General features: G+C 37.0%; 1 protein-coding gene across 2 annotated transcripts in view; it reads left to right on the top strand.

The window, feature by feature from the left end:
- The window catches only part of RABGAP1L (RAB GTPase activating protein 1 like), a 737668-nt gene that overhangs the window by 125197 nt on the left and 589873 nt on the right, over positions 1–22598 (top strand). For both annotated transcript variants that reach the window (XM_070384895.1, XM_070384896.1), the window contains exons 8-10: positions 6210–6276; positions 11614–11716; positions 15136–15302. In XM_070384895.1, the coding sequence (XP_070240996.1) occupies positions 6210–6276; positions 11614–11716; positions 15136–15302 (337 nt within the window). The remainder of the gene's footprint in view (positions 1–6209; positions 6277–11613; positions 11717–15135; positions 15303–22598) is intronic.

The following is a 22598-nucleotide window of genomic DNA, read 5'->3' as shown; positions in this document are numbered from 1 at the left end:
CTCCAAGCCAGTCTTCAGCAGTATGTGAACCATGAATTTCCAGATCTTGAAGCTGGATTTATAAAGGGCAGAGGAACTAGAGATCAAATTGCCAACATCCATTGGATCATCAAAAAAGCAAGAGAGTTCCAGAAAAACATCTATTTCTGCTTTATTGACTATGCCAAAGCCCTTGACTGTGTGGATCACAATAAACTGTGGAAAATCCTGAAAGAAATCGGATTACCAGACCATCTGACCTGCCTCCTGAGAAATCTGTGTGCAGGTCAAGAAGCAACAGTTAGAACTGGACATGGAACAACAGACTGGTTCCAAACTGGGAAAGGAGTATGTCAAGGCTGTATATTGTCACCCTGCTTGTCTAACTTATTGCAGAGTACATCATGAGAAATGCTGGGCTGGATGAAGGAATCAAGATTGCCGGGAGAAATATCAATAACCTCAGATACCCAGATGACACCACTGTTATGGCATAAAGTGAAGAGAAATTAAGGAGCCTCTTGATGAAAGTGAAAAAGGAGAGTGAAAAAGTTGGCTTAAAGCTCAACATTCAGAAAACTAAGATCATGACATCCAGTCCCATCACTTCATGGGAAATAGATGGGGAAACAGTGGAAACAGTAACAGAGTTTATTTTGGGGGGCTCCAAAATCACTGCAAATGGTGATTGCAGCCATGAAATTAAAAGACACTTATTCCTTGGAAAAAAGCTGTGAACAACCTAGACAACATATTAAAAAGCAGAGACATTGCTTTGCCAACAAAGGTCCATCTAGTTAAAGCTATGGTTTTTCTAGTAGTCATGTACGGATGTGAGAATTGGACTATAAAAAAAGCTGAGCACTAAAAAATTGATGCTTCTGAACTGTGGTGTTGGAGAAGACTCTTGAGAGTCCCTTGGATTGCAAGGAAATCCAACCAGTCGATCCTATAGGAAATATGCTGTGAATATTCATTGCAAGGACTGATGCTGAAGCTGAAACTCTAATAGTTTGGCCACCTGATGTGAAGAATGGACTCACTGGAAAAGACCATGATGCTGGGAAAGATTCAAGGTGGGAGAAGAAGGGGTCGACGGAGGATGAGGTGGTTGGATGGCATCACAGACTCGATGGACATGAATTTGAGCAAGCTCCTGGAATTGGTGATGATCAGGGAAGCATGAGTCCATGGGTCACAAAGAGTCGAACACAACTGAGAAGCTGAACTGGAACTGAACCTGGCAATCTTGATTCCAGCTTGTGATCCATTGAGCCCGATATTTCCATGTTGTAATATGCATATAAGTTAAATAAGCAGGGTGACCATATACAGCCTTGATGTACCCGTTTCCCAATTTTGAACCAGTCCATTGTTCCATATAATGTATAAGTGGCAACTATTCTGTAGTTTGTGGAGAAGGAAATGGCAACCCACTCCAGTGTTCTTGCCTGGAGAATCCCACGGATGGCGGAGCCTGGTGGGCTGCCATCTATGGAGTCGCACAGAGTCGGACACGACTGAAGCGACTTAGCAGCAGCAGCAGCAGCTATAGTTTGCAGTGTCCTTTCCCTGTGAGACTTTTTCATTTTAACTGTATATTAACATAGTGGAACTATAAGCAGGTATATTTGTGTTTCAGAAATGTGGAAAATGAGGCTTTGAAGTGTGTGACATGCCCAGGATCACACCAGGAATTTATAATTTTTTTCTGATAGGCAAAAGGAGAGGGGGCAGCAGAGGATGAAATGGTTGGATAGCATCCCCTACTCAATGGACGTTATTTGAGCAAACTCCAGGAGATTGTGAAGGTCAGAAGAGCCTGGCATACTGCAGTCCATGGGATTGAAAAGAATTGGTCATGACTTAGCAGTTGAACAACAATGACTGATAGGCCAGAAAGTGACAAATTATAACATTAAGTGACTATGCAGTTTTGGAGTCAGAGTCATGGCCTACTAGTTATGTGGTTTGAACAAAACACTTCTACTTTCTGGAAACCAGTTTTGTCATTTGTTATATGGCGGTTGGTTTTAAAATGTGGATGCAACAGTATAGTAAATGCCTGAAAGCATTCAATAAACAGCTGCTATAATATGGTAATTATTAATATGATAACACTATCATCTTATTCTCAGGAGGTTTGATTTCAAATTTTGGGCCAATAATGTTGGATGTGTCTTCTCTGTGCTTTGTGCTCTGTACTAACAGCTATCATAGAACTTACCATACAGGTTGTAATTGTCTGTTATTTTCCTCCCATACTAGATTGTGAGCTCCTTGAAAAAAAATAGGTGTAATAGCAGTTTGCTTAAAACATTATTTATAGAGTTAATAAGAGAAGGGTTAATGCTTTGAATTCCCTAGTGAAGCACTTAATATTCACATTAGGTGTTTGTGGTACTAATAATATCTAATTACTGAGATGTTATTCCTAATAGACCCAGCTTGTCTCCATAGGAATCATGTTGTGCTTTAATGAAATATAATTTTGTAAATGACTATTATAGCTTGATAGGAAACAATTACGCAGTTTTAATGCTGGAAGAATCCTTGGAGTTCATGTGTTGCACTTCTCCTATTTTGTAGAAGAGGAAGCAGAGGCCCAAGGGGATAGGTGCTTTCACTAAGGTCACACTGTTGTCACTTCGTGTTGACAAACAGTGAAGTGAAAGTTGCTCAGTCGTGTCTTGACTCTTTGCGACCCCATGGACTATACAGTCTATGGAATTCTTCAGGACAGAATACTGGGGTGGGTATCTTTCCTTTCTCCAGGGGATCTTCCCAACCCAGGGTAGAACTCCGGTCTCCCACATTGCAGGTGGGTTCTTTACCAGCTGAGCCACAAGGGAAGCCCAAGGATACTGGAGTGGGTATCCTATCCCTTCCCCAGGGGCTCTTCCCGACCCAGTAATCGAACTGGGGTCTCCTGCATTGCAGGATGATTCTTTACCAACTGAGCTATCAGGGAATCCTGACAAACAGTATAAAACTTTAATTTTTAAAACAAGCAAAAGAAAAGTAGGGACAGTACTTGTTAAACCCTTAGTATTGGTTCCTGAAGGGGCTGAGTTTAGAGATGAAGGAGAAATTCCCTACACACTTTGGTATTCTTTAGCTTTTTACAGTGACTATATGATAGTTTTGTAACTTAAATGAAAGTGAAGATCGCTCAGTCATGTCCAACTCTTTGCGACCCCATGGACTATACAGTCCATGGTATTCTCTGGGCCAGAATGCTGGAGTAGATAGCCTTTCCCCTATCCAGGGGATCTTCCCAACCCAGAATCGAACCCAGGTCTCCCGCTTTGAAGGCAGATTCTTTAGGCTGAGCTACAAGGAAAGCCCTTTGTAACTTAAAAACAGTATAATTAGGACTTCCTTGGTGGGCCAGTGAGTAAAACTCTGTGCTTCCAATGCAGGGGGCCTGGGTTTGATCCCTCATCAGGGAACTAGATCCCACATGCCACAAATAAGATCCATCACAACCAAATAAAAAAATAAATAAGTAAATAAATAAACCAACCCCAAATCCTGTAATAGAAGAAATAAAACACCCATGAGAGATGCAAGCTGAAGCAAAATATGTAGAGAACGTAAGACATGTCTTTGTCCTCATTGATCTGATGTTTTAGTTGGAGAAACTAAATTGTTTTAAATTAATTAATTTATTTTAATTGGAGGATAATTGCTTTACAATATTGTGATAGTTTTTGCCATACATCAACATGAATTGGCCACAGGGATGCATGTGTCCCCCCATCCTGAACTCCCCTACCTCCTCCCTCACCACTCCATCCTCTGGGTTGTCTCAGAGCACCAGCTTTTGGTGCCTTGCTTCATACATCATACTTGTGCTGGTCATCTATTTTACATATGGTAATGTACATGTTTCAATGCTATTCTCTCAAATATCCCACCCTTGCCTTCTCCCACTGAGTGTAAAAGTCTGTTATTTACATCTGTGTCTCCTTTGCTGCCCTGCCTGTAGGATTGTCGTTACCGTCTTTCTAAATTCCGTCGGTTCAGTTCAGTTCAGTCGCTCAGACGTGTCTGACACTTTGTGACCCCAAGGACTGCAGCACGCCAGGCTTCTCTGTGTATCATCAACTCCTGGAGCTTGCTCAAACTTCATGTCCATCGAGTCAGTGATGCCATCCAACCATCTCATCCTCTGTTTTCTGCTTCTCCTCCTGCCCCCAATCCCTCCCAGCATCAGGGTCTTTTCCAATGACTCAGTTCGTCGTATCAGGTGGCCAGAGTATTGGAGTTTCAGCTTCAGCATCAGTCCTTCCAAAGAATATTCAGGACTGATTTCCTTTAGGATGGACTAGTTGGATGTCCTTGGAGTCCAAGGGACTCTCAAGAGTCTTCTCCAGCACCACGGTTCAAAAGCATCATTTCTTTGGCGCGAAGCTTTCTTTATAGTCCAACTCTCACATCCACACATGACTACTGGAAAAAAACCATTCCATATACATGCATACAGTATTTGTCTTTCTCTTTCTGACTCACTTCACTCTGTATAATAGGCACCAGTTTCATCCACCTCATTAGAACTGACTCAAATGCATTCCTGTTTATAGCTGAGGAATATTCCATTGTGCATTTATACCATAACTTGTTTATCCACTCGTCTGTTGATGGACATCTGTGTTACTTCCATGTCCTAGCTGTTGTGAACAGTGCTTCAGTGAACATTGGGGTATACTTGTCTCCTTCAATTCTGGTTTTCCCAGGGTGTATGCCCAGCAGTGGGATTGCTGGGTCGTGTGGCAGTTCTATTCTCAGTTTTTAAAGGAATCTCCACTCTGTTTTCTGTAGTTATAAAGAATTTAAGGCACAGTTAGAAATAGTACAATGAAGTAGCTGATAAATTAATATTTAATTTGTATAGACAGTGTTTGTTATGTGAGTTCAAAGTTCATAGCAATGTATAGGAAGCATATTAAAATTAAGAGTATTAGGTTATAATTATCTCTATTTTAGTTGATTATATTTTGCTCACAATAGTGTGTTTGGAAGGTTTTCCTCAAAGCTTACTGATTTTGTTGTATCTTTATTATATACTTGATCATTTTTACATGACTTCTAGAAGGTATCCTCAAATATTTACAGGAAGTAAATATTGTTTTACCACTTACTAAGCTCATATTTGCATAGGACCACTCTCTGTCTTGTTTATGGAAGGAAAAACCCTGCCACTGGAAAAGTAAACCTTTGGAAAACAAGGATCAGATTTAGTATTGCCTGCTCAGCTGCCATTATTTTGAAATTTAAAAAATCTTACATTTAGTTTGTTTATATTCTTTACTCCTTTTATAAAATGCTCCGTAGCATATTTTTAACATTTGGAAAGCTGTAATAGAAACTATTCTAGAAAGTGTGGGTATACGTTGTTGGCAGAGAGAGGCGCACTGTGGATAGATCACATTGCCTCTTGAGTACAAGAGGAGTTTACGTTTGCTAACAATAAAGAAAAAATAATAATACCATAACAAATATAAAGAACTGTTAGGTGTAACTGAATTTTATAGTTGATGAAAACCCTTTACAAATAAAGTGATAGTGTTAATTGGATTCCTAAAACTTCCTTAGTATCAGGAGGCACAGAATAAGTATTTAATAATATATTATATTCTGGATAGTATCTTCACTAGTATAATAGCATTTTTTAGTAATGAGTTTCATATAACTTTTTTTTTTCAAACTGAAGATACAGTATTGATAGTCTACTCAGTGAACATGCCTGTGGAGGGCCAGGTGATTGCCTGTATTAACGTGGCTTGATGCAAAGAGAGAGTACAGTGTTTTATTCAAATTTTTTAAAGTTTTCTTACTTTTAATTTAATTAGGTTAGTTGATCTTGATCAGTATGTTTGGAATAACTCTAAGGCAAACAATCTCTAATTTTTACCTAGAAATTAGTTCATGTCTCAGTACTGTATTTTGTTTCAGTTAACAATTTGTGGCTATTTTTATCACAGTTTCTGTTCATTGGTAATCTTTCAGAAGCAGAAATAGAGATCTGGGAATTTAAATAATTTATTTCTGTGTGATTTTATTATGTATCTTGATGGATTCTTATTTGTGATGTTTCTCTAAAAAATGTTATTTGTAAGTATAGAGCTAGACAGATTGTATAGTTACTATTAAAAGGCTTTTGCTCACTGGGCTTCTATATATTCTTGATACCTCATTTCTTCTTTTTTTCCCCCTAATATTTTCAGATGTTTTGGAATGTTATTAAGCCCAGGTCGAAACGTGAAGAACAGTGACATGCATTTACTGGATATGGTAATGAAAATCTTTAGCACCTTAACCAAGTATAGATGATAGTTATTTTATGTTCTTAAAGTATATTCTATTTTGAAATCTTGTCATTTTGTCAAAATTACTTCTAACTTTCAGCTGTGTGATAGTAGTCATTTAATTTGGAACCCCATACTTAAAATTTCTAATGAGGGAGAAACTTAGGAGTTAAAAAATTTTGTAGAAAGAATCACATGCAAGTTGAAAGCAGATAAAAGGATAGTGTTATGAAAAAGTTCATCCACTCATCTGTTTGACTTCTTAGGAAAAAACCCTTTTAAGCCAAAAATAACAAGTACATGATTATAACAGGCATATCCAAAATGGATATGATTCCTTTCATTTATTTTAATGCAGTGTTATTGATATTAATTTGAGTATTGTGATGGATGCATTTGTTTTCTTTAAAGCATTTCCCTTTCTGTATTTTTCCTTCTTGATTACCTTTCATTAGCAAAGTATATTTATTGTGGGAGTGGTATTCATTTAAGGAATGCCCTTGAAGGTTAATATATATTCAAGAGTTGGTTTTTGATGTAAAAATGGCAAGCCATCTTAACTTTTAAACAAATACCTGTTAATAGTGTAGTTAATGAAAACATCCAGTTCATGGTTTAGAAATGTTGTAAGAAATAGTTATTTTAGTATAAGTATATAGTTCTTTACTTAAGTGAGATTTTTTTTTTAAGGTAGCACTACATGTTCTCCTTTCAGCTGTATTTTGCAAATGTCATTTAAATATCACAAATTATATCAACTTTTTCTTTATTTCATGGTAATTGATTTTTTAGTGGTAGCAGGATGGTTTATTCAGCATTTTTGAGCACCTAATTGTATGCTAAATATCGTGTGGAGTGCTGGCATTATAGGTATGGTTATAAAGGTCTGACATCTTTGGGTTCATAATCTTGTGATGGAAATAGATCTTTAAATCTGTAATGATATCATTGGGTTAAATGCTGTCATAGAGTTGGTGCAGTGAGCCACAGAAATAGCGAGGAAGCATTGCTTGGGTAGGTAAGGTAAGCACAACCAGTTACATTTAGCTATTGGTTAAACAGATTAGCTATTGGTTCATCTCTCTTCCATCCATTTTTACAGCATATCAGTAATGCAGGTGGTTTTGCTTAAGGCAAGACATAACATTTTGGAGCCCTGAAAATTCTGTGAGGAGGTAGTTTCAAGGACATTAAATACTTATCAGGTCCTAGATCCTAATTAGTAATGATCTTGCAGAGTTTAAAAGATTAAGATGAGTCACTGGCAGAGATGTAGAGACCTGGCGTGAGTTTCTGATCCCCCCTCACTTGTAGTGCATCCCTCTACCTTAATGAGTCCATACTGAAATCAAAGGCTTATCAGCACTGAAGCTCCTGGAGGGAGCAGTGGGCTTACCAGTGCAACAAACAGTTGATCAAGTTGGAGGATTTGTATGTACAATTATCAGCAGTTGTGATTTGTTGTTACCCAATGTTATTAATCTTTGTGGTATCTTAATACACAGTTATTGAGCTTTAACCAGACTACATCTAATAAAAATGAACTCATTACCTTATAATGAAGACTGTGGGACAGTTGTGGTTATTACAGGTTACACCTTTGTAATCACCTGAAATCATATTCCTTGTAACTTTGCCTCATGTGTCTTAGTTCTGCCCTCTAGAGCAAGATATTAATACTTCTATGACATATCCAAGTATGTGAACTCTTTGAAAACAGATTTCCCCTTGCACTTTATTCTGACAAACTTTGAAAAAGGGTACAATTGAACTTCAGAATTTATGAGGCTTTTCTGTTTGACTTGAATAATTTTTGAGCAGTGCATACTTTGTTCCCTGAATGCTAAGTGAGCAGGATGAGCTGAGACTTTTCTATACATTTATAAATTTTGTTTAATATAAAAGATACATGAAAAAGAAAGCTATATTTATAAACAAAATATATTTTTAGTCAGCCAAATTACTTATATATATTATGCATAGTATATAAACAAAATCACATATAAATAAAATTAATTAAGTTCTTTTGGGGAGGTGCAGATAATGGACTCTGAATTTTCTCCCAGTAGTGAGAATAGTTTTGAAGATACTTGTAGTGTAGGAATAAGGAAATGAGAATTTTTGATTTATAACCATCAATACCTAGGAAAAGCTGAACAGGAAAGTACCAAAAAGAGGTGAAAACTGAGTAGAGTCAGATTTCATGGAACTGGAACACAACTTATAATCCTAGAGATGCCTCAGAAAGTTTGTGAAAGAAGTGAAAGAAAGTGAAGTTGCTCAGTCGAGTCTGACTCTTTGCGACCCCACGGACTGTAGCCTACCAGGTTCCTCTGTCCATGGGATTTTCCAGGCAAGAGTACTGGAGTGGGTTGCCATTTCCTTCTCCAGGGGATCGTCCCGACCCAGGGATTGAACCTGCGTCTCCCGCGTTATAGGCAGATGCTTTTACTGTCTGAGCCACCAGGGAAGTTCAGAAAGTTTGTGGATCTTCATAATTAACTATTGAGACACTAAACCAGTAGTTGGACTCACAGAAATAAAATTTACATTATAATCTAACACACTTATAAATGTTAAAAAAGCTGTAGTAAAATTTTTATGAAATAATTCTTAAATTATGAAATTTAAGAAATAGTGAAATTTATGAAATAATTCATGTTTGATGAAATCTGTTATTTTTTTCTTCTACTTGATTTAAAAGTGTGATCATAATCCACTAACTTGATTTTACTGTTTGGAAATCATTAGCCTGTCAACTCCGTAAAGTCAGGACCATTCTCTTGTTTTCTTTGCTGGATACTCACAGGCATAGAGTGTAACTCATAGTAGGCTCATATTTGCTTAAGGAATGAATGGATTAGCGAGAACTTATGTTTCTTTGTTTCTTTGTGTGTTGTCTCCTTCTCCTGATAACATCTGTGTGCTTTACCCTGCTGTCCCTACTTGACCTCATAGCTTCGGCTTACTCATAACTTGACAGTAGTTTATTCACGGCTTTGTATGTGATTCTTCAGCTTATGTTCCATTGCAAAGTGCCGTATTCTGTTTCTATTTCCTGGTTTATTTTCTTAAGAGGAGGGCATCTGGTGGTTCCAGCCTGGCCTCTTCGGGGCAGAGGTGTTTGTTGTCCAGATGTCTTTTCCCTGATGTCCCTGATCTTGTCAGCCTTCTTGGGGGAGGGAAGGCCTGCAGAGGAGCTGGGAAAGAACTCTAGAGCAAAGATTGTGAAAGTCTCTTCATAAGGGGATGGGAGCAAGCCAGACTATGTAATAGAAATATCAAGTACAATAACAGAAGTGACTCGAGGAGAAACTTACTGAAGGCTTTTAATGTATGAGACAGTATTTTTGTGGTTGTGAAGACTAAAGAGAAATAAAAATATGTTTGATTTGGTTAGGCTGTTTTGCTTACAGGGAACAAAGATTCACTTAGAGCACCTGAAGAACAAAAAAGGTACTTGACCTTGATGAAATTAGACCTGAACCTGAACAGTGGTCTCTGTCTGGTCTCTTTCTGTTTGCTTCCCCGCCCCGCATGGGCTTGCTCTTTCAGTGAGCCTCTTTCTTAGGAGCTGCCCCTGTTCTCACAGCCTCTGGTGCTCTGCTCCCTTTTCTCTTTCTGCACCACCTTCTCTCTCCCCCTCCCTTCCTCCCTCCATTGCCTGCCTCTTTCCTTTTTTCCCTGTCCTCGCCTTTTCCCTCCTTGCCCTTTCTCTCCCTCCCTGTCTCTTCTTTGCCCTTCTCTCTAGGTTTCCCACTCTTTCTGCCCCTTCAACTCACCTCCTTTGTATGTGCCTTTGTTTTTTTGACTACATGATTCACTATTTTTAAGGAGTTTGTTTTCTCCGTTTCTTGCTTAACACTTTAGCAGTTTACTAATACTCTGCTGTTCTTTATATATTTTCCCCTACCCTAAATTCAGTTATAACTTCATTCTGCATGTGATCTGTCATTTTTGTATCAAAACCTTTCAGCCCCACTGCTGACTGCCCACTTCCTTTGGTATTTGTTAATTGAAAGAAAGAATTTGATTGGTCTAGCTCATTTTTTGGACTCAAGCATAGCATAAGCTCTTGTCCAGAAATGAACTAGATATTTTGGGGTCAGGTGCTCATTCTTGCTCTGAATGGGAGTCTAATTAGACAGTAGAGAGAGAGGATAGGCACATGGAAGGGAGGGAGACAGGGAAAGAGAATGAATATGAATATATAAGTGCGTTGGAGGTACTGGGTGGATTTCCTTTACATGGTCTTGAGTGTTTTTCTCCTCTGCTTTATAGTCTGATCAGTGAACTATCACCAGTACACTAGAAAAATGTGCATACTAATTACCAATTGACTGAAATAGTTTCATAAGGATTCAGAGAAGCATCTTTGTGTGGAAAATACTGAAAAAAAACTTTTTTGTCTTTTAGCCTGAACTTTTTAGCACTCTCCATTCATAATATGAGGAAATTGGTACAGAAAATTGAAAGTATTATAGATAATAACATTCTTTTTCTTTTGCAAATGCTATATTTGTGTACTGTGTGCTTTTCTCCCTTGGGACAGCCTTTAAGCTCCCCCACACCACATACACATACATATACACAACTGCATGTGGCCTTGCTTTCACTATAGAAGTTTCTGCTTTAGTGAGAATCAAGAGCTGGCTTGGTAAAAGTCTTAAGGGGTGGAGGAAGTGAAGAGGAAGAAGAGAAGAGAAGGAGAGAATGGAAGAAGGAGAATAAATATAAGGGTAGAGGAAGATAGTTAACAATCTTGGGTATAGATACAAACCGGTATTAGTCTCCTAATGTTGATTTATGATTGTAAGAAAGTGTCCATATATCTGGCATATAGACAATAGAAAAGTATTAACTTTAAAGGTGTTAATTGTGACAAAGGTAATTAGTTATTTTAAGAATATATTAAAAATTAGAACATTAGAAGAAAAATTTTAATATTTTCCTGTGATTAGCTTAATTCTCACTTTATATATCCTTGTATGTCTGGGTATGTGAGATTTTGACAACCAGCCTAAGATAAAGCTAAATAAAACTTCATACCAATACTGTGTTTTTGTGAGTCAGCATCTAAGGGCATACCTTTTATCTTAGAGTATGTGTCTCTAAATAGAAATGCTGGAGAAAGCTGCAGGAGAATTTAATATTTAAAGAAATGCTTCTGTAGAGTGAAAAAAATTTACCAAGAAAATAAATGCCCTGAGTGTAAATTCAAATTTAATTAATTGAATTGCTTAAAGTAAGATATACTTACAAGTTAACATGATGATTTTGGGGGTGTAAATATTCTCAGTGATTTCTGTTTGAAATGTCATAGGAATCCATGGGAAAGAGCTGTGATGGGAGAGCTTATGTTATCACTGGCATGTGGAACCCCAATGCACCAATATTTCTGGCACTTAATGAAGAAACCCCAAAAGGTGACTTTTCCTAAAAGATTACTCAATATTTATTATAAAATTTGCACTATGGACAATATTGTTTTGCCATGTTTAAAAAATATTCTGGTACTTATTTTAAATGGAGTTATTCTTCTTTTCATACTTTATGTATCAGTGGGGATAACCTCCACTATTCAGAAGAAAGCCCTCCAAGGATATGTGGATTAATTTTATTACATTATTTAGGAAAGTATTTGGGCTTAGTGTTTCATGTGTCATAATAGCGTTGTTTTATTTGTAGGGGAAAAGAGAGAATATGAAAAAAATGATGAAAGAAAATTCTGGAATTTTTGCATATCTTTGATATCTATTTTAACTTTTTTTCTTTATATTACAGATTACTTATATATATATATATATATTTTTTAAATTTACTAATTGTTTATTCCAGTCTTTTTGACCTTTGGGCATTTAGTAATGTATATTTAAGATTTCATTTGTGGCAAATACTTTTTTTTCAAGCTTTTTATTTTTTCATTTTGTTAATATATCTAGTGTTAAACAGAATTTATACATGATAAATAGGCTCATTTTTCATTTTTCTCATTGTTTTTATTTTTATTCCTCCTCTATCTAGATATCTGTTCATTGCCCATGTGGTTTTTTGTTGTTTTCTTCTCTACTGTCTGCCTTTAAACTAAAATTTAGTTTCATCTCATGGAGTTATAGTGAAAGTTGTTCAGTTGTGTCCTGCTCTTTTGAGACCCCATGGACTATACTGTCTGTGGAATTCTCCAGGCCAGAATACTGGAGTGGGTAGCTATTCCCTTCTCCAGGGGATCTTCCCAACCCAGGGATTGAACCCAGGTCTCCTGCATTGCAGGCAGATTCTTTACCAGCTGAGCCACCAGGGAAGCCCAAGAATACTGGAGTGGGTAGCTTATCTTTCTCCAGAGGATCTTCCCAATCCAGGGGTCGAACCTCCTGCATTGCAGGTGGATTCTTTACCAACTGAGCTACCAGGGAAGCCCTTCATGAGTTATAATCTTCTACTAAATGCTTTACTGTGATTCAACACAATAATTTATATTGAGAAAATCTGGATCAGTTTGCTTGATCTTCAGTTTTATATTATTTACTTTATATCCACAATAGACTTTTGGTTAAAGACAGGAGCATTAGTGAATATGGATATGGAAAGATATTAATGAAGAACAGTAAATTATAATTATTCTTGAATTTAACAGGAGTATTTACCACTTCCATAAATTGCATGCATTTGATCACACATCAAGCTATTTCAAAATGAGGGCTAAAAAGAGAAAAACAATGATGACTATGTAAAATTTAGGTTTTCATATATTAGGAATAAATAATCTTTACACCCACAGTTTGTTATTTCTGGATGCAGACTTGTGAATATCAGTCTATAAACTTCTTCCTTTTAATCATTCAGAAAATCAACATGAAAATGGAAAAATAAGTCAGCTGATAATTTTGATGAATAAAATACAGAAATTTCAAACAATAACTTATAAAAGCAGTTTTTATCTGTTTTTAATGTAACACAGTTCAGTTTCATTTTGTATTTTAACACCTATTTGGTTGTCAATTAAAAATAATTTATTTAAAAATTTATTTGTTCAGTTAAACTATATAATTCTATATCAAAATAACATCCTGATACAGTGTTGAGAGAATCTCAGTTTCTCTTGACTTGGCATATAGAATGCTTGCATTTAGTACAAATGTAATACATCTTTTGTTGAGTTTAATTGTATTAATAGAAGTATAGTTGATTTTAAATGTTGTATAATAGTTAAAAAGAAATTATTGAAGGTTTCTTCTAATGGTAGGCTTGATTATTTGAACTTTCCTTTTAACAGAACTGACAATTGCAGATGAAATATATTTTTAAATTTTAAAATAATTTAAAAATAATGCAGTTATATGGAATAATGAAACCACAGGTTCAAAAAGCCCAGTGAATTTCAAAAGGGTAAATCAAGTCCATATCAGCCTATCATCCATTCAGTTCAGTCGCTCAGTTGTGTCCAACTCTTTGCGACCCCATGGACTGCAGCACATCAGGGTTCCCTGTCTATCACCAACTCCCAGTTGTCCATCAACCTATCATAGTGAAACTAAAGAAAACCAATAGACACTGGCCTAGAAGATTCTAGATTAAAATTTAAAGGAGGCTGTAGCAAGTAAGCATTTTAAATGGTAGCTGAAATGTTCACTTACAATAGTATACTCTTGTTGTCTAAAAAGGCACTTGCCAGGGCTCTGATATATATTATATATATATTTATAGTATGTGCTCAGGCGCAAAGTTGTGTCCAACTCTTTGCGACCCTGTGTACTATAGCCTGCCAGGCTCCTCTCTGTCCATGGGATTTCGCAGGCAAGAGTGCTGGAGTATATTTATATATATATATAGTGTATATATAGTATTTTTGTATGCTATATATAGAGTATAGGCTTTCCTTAAGGCTCTGCTGGTAAAGAATCCGCCTACAATATCAGAGACCTGGGTTTGATCCCTGTGTTGGGAATATCCCCTGGAGTAGTGGAAGGCTACCCACTCCAGTATTCTGGCCTGGAGAATTCCATGAACTGTATAGTCCATGGGGTCACAAAGAGTCAGACACAACTGAGAGACTTTCACTATATCATATATTTGTAGTGTATATATACTATAAATAGTATATGTATATTTGTAATATATTTATAGTATGTATAAATATACTGTGTGTATACATGGAGTATATACAGAGAATATTTTATACATTATGTATGCAGAGAGTATATATATATATACGAAAATTACACAGAGCTATTTCATTAGAGCTTTGGTCAGTGATTTTCCTGAGAGTAAATATATATTATGGACATTGTGGGTATTAACAAATCCCCAGAGACTTCCCTTAAAGCATACAACATTGAATCATTTTAATAAAAATTTTGCAAGCAAATTGAACGAAGTGAAGGTTGAGTGTCTCTTCTGATTTGACATTCCTTCCCATGCAACTCATCAAACAAACCTAATAATTTCTAGTATCTTTTTTTTATTGAATGAAGGGCAAATTTTTGTGATTTTCTGTTTCTAGTGTTTTTTGTTTGTTTTGTTGGGGGGCAACCTGAAAGATAGTTTTAGTGTAAAAGATAGTTTTAGTGTAAAAGACATTCGAAATTTTTATTTTTTATATTAAGGGCCTGATTTTGGGAAGGAAAAATTAAAATCATCAGAGAAGATTTAGTCTTTTCATTAAGATGGGATTAGGAGAATTGAGAAATGTACTTGGGAAACTTGATTACTTTTGTCAATCTATGTGTCAGTAAAACACTTAAACATAGAGGGTAACGTGAGTATAAAGAACCTAAGTTCTTTAACTTTGTTTTCTCAATCAAGTAGTAATAAAATTAGCATAAAACACAGAATATTTCTACTGCAGATAAACGAGTATACATGACTGTGGCAGTGGATATGGTAGTCACAGAGGTGGTGGAGCCAGTCCGCTTTCTCCTGGAGACAGTAGTACGTGTGTACCCTGCAAATGAGCGATTTTGGTATTTCAGCAGAAAAACTTTCACGGAGACTTTCTTCATGAGGTTAAAACAGGTAGGATCTTTTTGTTCTTTTCATATATTGTTTTCTACTATTTTTTCTTTAATGCCAGTGTAATTCCTTAAATAGCAATAAAAAGCAATAAAATTCTTCAGATAATCAAATGATATTTAGACTTAACAATAGAGTATTTGTAAAATGCATGTGTAAGATTCAGTTCAGTCGCTCTGTTGTGTCCAACTCTTTGTGACCCCGTGGACTGCAGTATGCCAGGCCTTCCTGTCCATCAACAATTCCTGGAGATTTCTCAAATTCATGTCCATCCAGTCGGTGCTTCCATCCAATCATCTCATACTCTGTTGTCCCTTTCTCCTGCTGCCTTCAATCTTTCCTAGCGTCAGGGTCTTTTCCAGTGAGTCAGTTCTTCGCATCAGGTGGCCAAAGTATTGGAGCTTCCGCTTCAGCATCAGTCCTTCCAGTGAATATGTAAGATTAATGTCAGTTGAAAAAAACAGCTAGTAAAATTATATAGAAATTTGTTTTAGAAACATATAATGGTACGTGTAAAGTATCAACATACTTAATAGAAATATTAAATCATCAAAAACTTTTCTTTTATATACGATTCAGTTCAGTTCAGTCGATCGGTCGTGTCCGACTCTTTGCGCTCCATGAACCGCAGCACGCCAGGCCTCCTTGTCCATCACCAACTCCTGGAGTTCATCCAAATCCATGTCCATCGAGTCGGTGATGCCATGCAACCATCTCATCCTCTGTCATCCCCTTCTCCTCCTGCGCTCAATCTTTCCCAGTATCAGGGTCTTTTCCAGTGAGTCAGCTCTTCGCATCAGGTGGCCAAAGTATTGGAGTTTCAGCTTCAACATCAGTCTTTCCAATGAACACCCAGGACTGATCTTTAGGATGGACTGGTTGGATCTCCTTGCAGTCCAAGGGACTCTCAAGAGTCTTCTCCAACACCACAGTTCAAAAGCATCAATTCTTTGGCGCTCAGCTTTTGTGATAGTCCAACTCTCACATCCATACATGACCACTGGAAAAACCATAGCTTTGACAAGACAGACCTTTGTTGGCAAAGTAATATCTCTGCTTTTTAATATGCTGTCTAGGTTGGTCATAACTTTCCTTCCATGGAGTAAGCGTATTTTAATTTCATGGCTGCAGTCACCATCTGCAGTGATTTTGGAGCCCAAAAAAATAAAGTCTGACACTGTTTCCACTGTTTCTCCTCTATTTCCCATGAAGTGATGGGACCAGGTGCCATGATCTTAGTTTTCTGAATGTTGAGCTTTAAGCCAACTTTCTCACTCTCCTCTTTCACTTTCATCAAGAGGCTCTTTAGTTCTTCTTCACTTTCTGCCATAAGGGTGGTGTCATCTGTAGATCTGAGGTTATTGATATTTCTCCCAGCAATCTTGATTCCAGCCTGTGCTTCCTCCAGCCCAGTGTTTCTTGTGATGTACTCTGCATATAAGTTAAATAAGCAGGGTGACAATATACAGCCTTGATGTACTCCTTTTCCTATTTGGAACCAGTCTGTTGTTCCATGTCCAGTTCTAACTATTGCTCTCTGACCTGCATATAGGTTTCTCAAGAGGCAGGTCAGGTGGTCTGGTATTCCCATCTCTTAAAGAATTTTCCACAGTTTATTGTAATCCACACAGTCAAAGGCATATAAAACCAAAAAGAAAGAGCACAGAAATCTATCTATAGAAAGTAATAGTGAAAAAGTTTCCAAGTGATAACTGATTGTTATAGTTCTTTTTACCTATGTAATATTATATGAATGTGTTGTTTGACTTATTAGTAAGGTTATACAATTATTTTCGGAGAAGGAAATGGCAACCCACTCTGGTGTTCTTGCCTGGAGAATCCCAGGGACGAGGGAGCCTGGTGGGCTGCCGTCTATGGGGTCGCACAGAGTCAGACACGACTGAAGCGACTTAGCAGCAGCAGCAGCAGCAGCACAGCAGCATATAGTGATTTTAATATTAGATGAACAAAATTAGGGTTTCTGTGAAATTCTTAAGTTCTTAAGCAGTGTTAGTATGTAAAACACCCTTTTTGTAAATGAAGGGAGAACGTTACTGTGGAAAATAATTTGAATTCTAACAGTATCTATTGTATGAAATCAGAATGAAATATTCTGTTTGAGTGATAGGAATTTCTCATATCCTATTTAGTGCTCCCTCTCTCCCAAATTTAAAAATGCTTGTTGCTTCATATACTGTAATATGCAAAAGGTAATGTGAGAGCAAGCATCAGTGCAGTGAACAAATACAGAAACCACTTAACCATTTTCATATTACAAAAACTTATCATTGCTCAGTTAGGCTTCATATGCTATACACATACATCTAATTATGTAAATATATAAATTCCAGTACTCTTGTTTATCTTGCAAGAGTACTGGAATTTATATTTACTTAAAAATAAAGAATATATGAGTGGATTTTTATTATTAAGTGTTATTTTTATATTTTTTAAAATTGCTGATATTGAGTGACTAAGTCATAAGTACCAAAAGATTTCTTAGTAATTAGAAAAATAGTATTTGAGGCAAAAAAAAAAAACAACTATTTGACGTCATTTCATATGAATTAAAAAGATTAAATTAGACTCACTTGTAGTACTCAGCTCCATTAAATGTGAAACTGATTTAAATTAATGTAAAATAAGAAGACATTTCTAACTTTGTACTTGGTCGCTCAATTGTGTGTTAGTTTTTTGACCACATGGACTGTAGCCCGCCAGGCTTCTCTGTCTGTGGCATTTCACAGACAAAAATACTGGAATGTGTTGCCATTTCCTACTCCAGGGGATCTTCCCAACCCACGGATCGAATCCATGTCTCTTACATTGGGAGGTGGATTCTTTACCACTGCACTACTTGGGAAGCCCTTCTAACTTTGCAAAGTGAAAGAAAGTGAAAGCGTTAGTTGTTCAGTTGTTGTCTGACTCTTTGTGACTCCATGGAGTGTAGCCCACCAGGCTCCTATGTCCCTGGAATTCTTCAGGCAAGAATAATGGAGTGGGTTGCCATGCCCTTCTCCAAGAGATCTTCCTGACCCAGGAATCGAACCCAGGTCTCCTGAGTTGCAGGCAGATTCTGACCAATGGTATAATTTAATTTCTTTAGTAGATGCTATGTTACTCTGTTTATTATTATTTTTATTTCCTCTTGAGTCATTTTTTGGTGATCCTTGTCTTTCAAGGAATCTTCAGTTTAATCAAGGATATTTAATTTATTGCTTAAAATATTCCCTTTTTATTTTTAATGTCTTTAGAATCTCTATGATCTGCTTTTATTTCTGATACTGTTAATTTATATATTCTCCCTTGTGTTTTTTTTAATCAGCCTACCTTGAAGTATATTGATTTTATTGATTTTCATTCTTCCCCATGGAACCAAATTTGGGGCACATTCATTTCTCTATTGTTTTTATGTTTTTTCTTCTGTTGATTCTTTTTGTTTTCTTTTTTATTTCCTTTTTTTGTTCTTTGGATTTAACTTGTTTAGTTTCTTCATGTGAAGATTTTGAAAAACATTTTTTTACTAATATCTTTTTTCCCTAAAATCTTTTAATTTTTAAGATTATAATTTCCTTCTAACTTCTGCTTTAGCTGTACCCATAAAAACTCGATCTTTTGTGTGCTCATAAATTTGAAATGTATATTCTGATTTCCCATGTTATTTCTTTTGTGATATGTGAGTTCTTTGGAAATACGTTGTTTAATTTCCAGATATATGCAGAATTTTTAGATATCTTTCTTAATCTGATTTTTAATTTCATTTTGAACAGAGAACATACTCTGAGATTTGAATCTTTTTAAGTTGTTGAGACTTACTTATCCAAGACATGGCCTATTTTGGTGAATGTTCCAAGAGTATTCGTAGGGAACATGTATTCTGCATTTGTTGGGTGGAGTATTCTATAAATGTCAACTGTGTTACCTTCTATGATGAGGTTTTTCTGTGTTTTCTACTCCATATTCTGTATATTCAAGGAGATCTCTCCATTCTTGTTGGAAAGAACAGTAGCAACTTCCCTGACTGTTACTATGAGCAATAGTAATGATGCAGCCATCATTTAAAGGGAGTGTCCTACATGGTGTACCTCCTCAGTACAACTCTGTTGAGATGAAGTGTAGTGTTAGTTGCTCAGTTGTGTCTGACTCTTTGTGACCCCTTGGACTGTAGCCCGCCACTGTTGAGGTGTAAGTAGCTTTATTAACCCCATTTTTTAGATAAACTGTTAGGCACAGGAGGGTTGTTATTAGGTGATAGATCAGGAATTAAGCCTAAGCAGTTTGCCCTAAAACTTATCCTTCTGAAATGTTTATGAGAAATGGAAAATATGGTAGCTGTAACACTAAAACTATTATTTTTTTCCTGAAAAATTTTCCATATGAGCAGTGATCATTTTTGTTGTATTTCACTTGTCTTTCTTTGTATCATCTTTGTTGACATCACTGATTAGATTAGGTATATAGTATATGAAGACGTTATAAGAAAATGTAAGGATTTGTAACATTGGAAACCTTGGAAGTGCAGCGACTGATTCCTTTTCTAAGAAAACAGGCTCTTAGCTGCTGAAACTTGTTTTTGTATAATGCTGATCTGAGAAGAGCACTCTGCTTACATGGAGTCACTTGAAAATGGTTTGCCAAAAAGATCTCTTGCTCTAAAAGCCTTTTTTTTTTGCTAATGAACATCCCATATTTTACTATTGGATGCTTATTCCACTGTCTTAAAGCTTTGCTGCCTGTTACCAGGAAATAGGCCTTAGTAACTTTTACCAGTCTTATTGACCTCATTGTTAATGAGTTTAATAAGATGCTCTCCTTCAGCTAGGTTTTAGTAGGGGTCAAGATCCAGAAATCAAGAGGGCATTCATGCTTGATATGAAGTGTTACTAAACTAAGAGGGTCAAAGGCCTGTATCATAATAAGTAAAATTAGTTTGCTGAGATACCACTATTCATTTTAGAAATGATTTTCAGTGCTTTGTTTATTAAATATTTATTGAGTACCTTTAGCATGATAGTGTTGGGGATAAGTGAATGAATAATACATGTTCTCTTGTCTTTAAAGAGTGAAGAATGTAATGGTAAAAAGATTACCCTACTAGATGATTCATGCAACGGTGGAAGTGTATGCACAGTGCAGAAGTGACACTCACTAATCATACCTGTCAACTTGGATTGGAGTCAGGTTCCTAGGATTGAATCCCAGCTTCCCCCCATTTCCTAGATATTTAGCCTTAGGCAAGATGCTCCTCATCTCTGAAGTGGGGATTTTTGTTATACCACCTCAGATCTGTGTAAAGAAAACTCTGTTTCCTTTACTACTGTTCCCACCACTTCATTTCTGATACTAGACAGGTGGGTGTTTTTTCTATACCAATTAATTCTCCAACGTGAAACCAATTGGATGGCCTTCAGTTCAGTGATGACAGTACCTGAAGTTAGCATGGACCTCACAGTTTAAGGGCTCAGTCCCACAAAACTGTTCCCCTCCTCCTTACTTCAGATACCAACTGCAGGTTCGGGTTGTCACCTGTGTTTCTGACCAACCAGCTGTAATTTGGAGGTTCCCACAACCTCCCCCTCAGGTTTGATGATTTGCTAGAATAACTCACAGAACTCAGGAAAGCAGTTTGCTTAATAGATTACCAGGGTATTAGAAAAGGATACAACTCTGGAACAGCCAGCTAGCAGAGATGCATAGTGCAAGGTATCGGGGATATACCGTCTTACCACCCTCTACCTCCACTTGTTTACCAACCCAGAAGTTCTCTGAACAGTTAAGTTAGGGGTTTTTTGGATGCTTCATTCTGTAGGCACAATTGAGTAAATCATTGACTGTTAGCCGTTAACTCAAGCACCAGTCCGTTTCCCCTCCCTGCAGGCTGGTGGAGCAGGGCTGAAAGTTCCAACCCTCAAATCAATGTGATAGATTCCCCTGGCATCCACCTGCTCTGTTTCCAGCCTGCATGTCCTTAGGGGCTTTCTAGAAGTTACCTCATTAACATAAATTCAGCTGTAGTTGAAAGAAGCTCATTAGAAATAACAAAAAATGCTCATTTTACCTTTATTGCTCTGGAACTGTTTCGTGGTTTAAGATTTTTTTTCTTTTGGTGACACCTTGCAGCCTGTGGGATCTTAGTTTTCTGACCAGCGATCAAGCCCATGCCCTCTGCAGTGGAAGCATGGAGTCTTAACCACTGGACCACCAGGGGATTCCCTGGAACTATTTCAGAAAATGGATAAAAACCAAATATTGTAACAAATCTTTCACCTTTATTGCTATGGTGCTGTTTCAGGAGCCAGGATGAAGACCAAAATATGTATTTCTTATTATATACAATATCACAGCTCTCATGGTGATTAAATATGAATTCATGTAAGGCCCATTAGCACAGTGCTTATCACCTGTTACATGCTCAATAAGTGTTAGCTATTATTGTTATTAATATTAATTAATACTTCTTGTCTTCTATTTAGTCTGTATTCTTTTTGGACAGATTCTTTTGTATCTTAGGCCTAAAATAAATGAATGAATAAATTAACCAATAAATGAATAACTAACTCTTGAAGAAAGGTCAAGATTTTGAATTGTGGTAAGACAGAGAAAGGCATTTTAGTCAGAGACAATAGTTGAGTGAGTTCATACAGCTCTGATGCAACATGATATGTTGAAGATCTTTAGGAGATTAGATATTGCTATATTGCTGAAGCATCAGTGGGCATGGTGGGTAATTATTCTGAATAGGTAGGTCATTGCTATGCTTAGTACCTTATCCTCAAGTTGGGAGAATTTTAAGCTCTGAATGATAATATGTTTATAATTGGCAAAGTTCAGTCTGATAGCGGTGAAAAGGATATTGACACTGGAGGCAATGCATATGAAGTAGGAAGGCTGTTGTGGCCAAGATGTGAAATGATGAATGCTTGAAGAAAGGCGATGGCAGTGGGGATAATTGTTCAGTCACTAAGTCATGTCTGCCTTTTTGTGACTCCGTGGACTGCAGCACGCCAGGCCTTCCTGTCCCTCACTATCTCCTGGAGTTTGCCCAGGTTCATGTCCATTGAGTCGGTGATGCTATTCAACCTATCCTCTGTTGTCCCCTTCTCCTCCTGCCCTCAGCCTTTCCCAGCATCAGGGTCTTTTCCAGGGAGTTGGCTCTTTGCGTCAGGAGACTGAAGTACTCGAGCTTCAGCTTCAGCATCAGTCCTTCCAGTGAATAATCAGGGTTGATTTCCTTTAGGATGGACTAGTTTGAGCTCCTTGTTGTCCAAGGGACTCTTGAAGAGTCTTCTCTAGCACCAC

Source organism: Bos mutus, chromosome 16 (genome assembly GCF_027580195.1).
Source record: "Bos mutus isolate GX-2022 chromosome 16, NWIPB_WYAK_1.1, whole genome shotgun sequence".
Classification (NCBI taxonomy): Eukaryota; Metazoa; Chordata; class Mammalia; order Artiodactyla; family Bovidae; genus Bos; species Bos mutus.
Note: the sequence above shows the minus strand (reverse complement) of the source record. Positions and strands in the feature narration are given on the sequence as shown.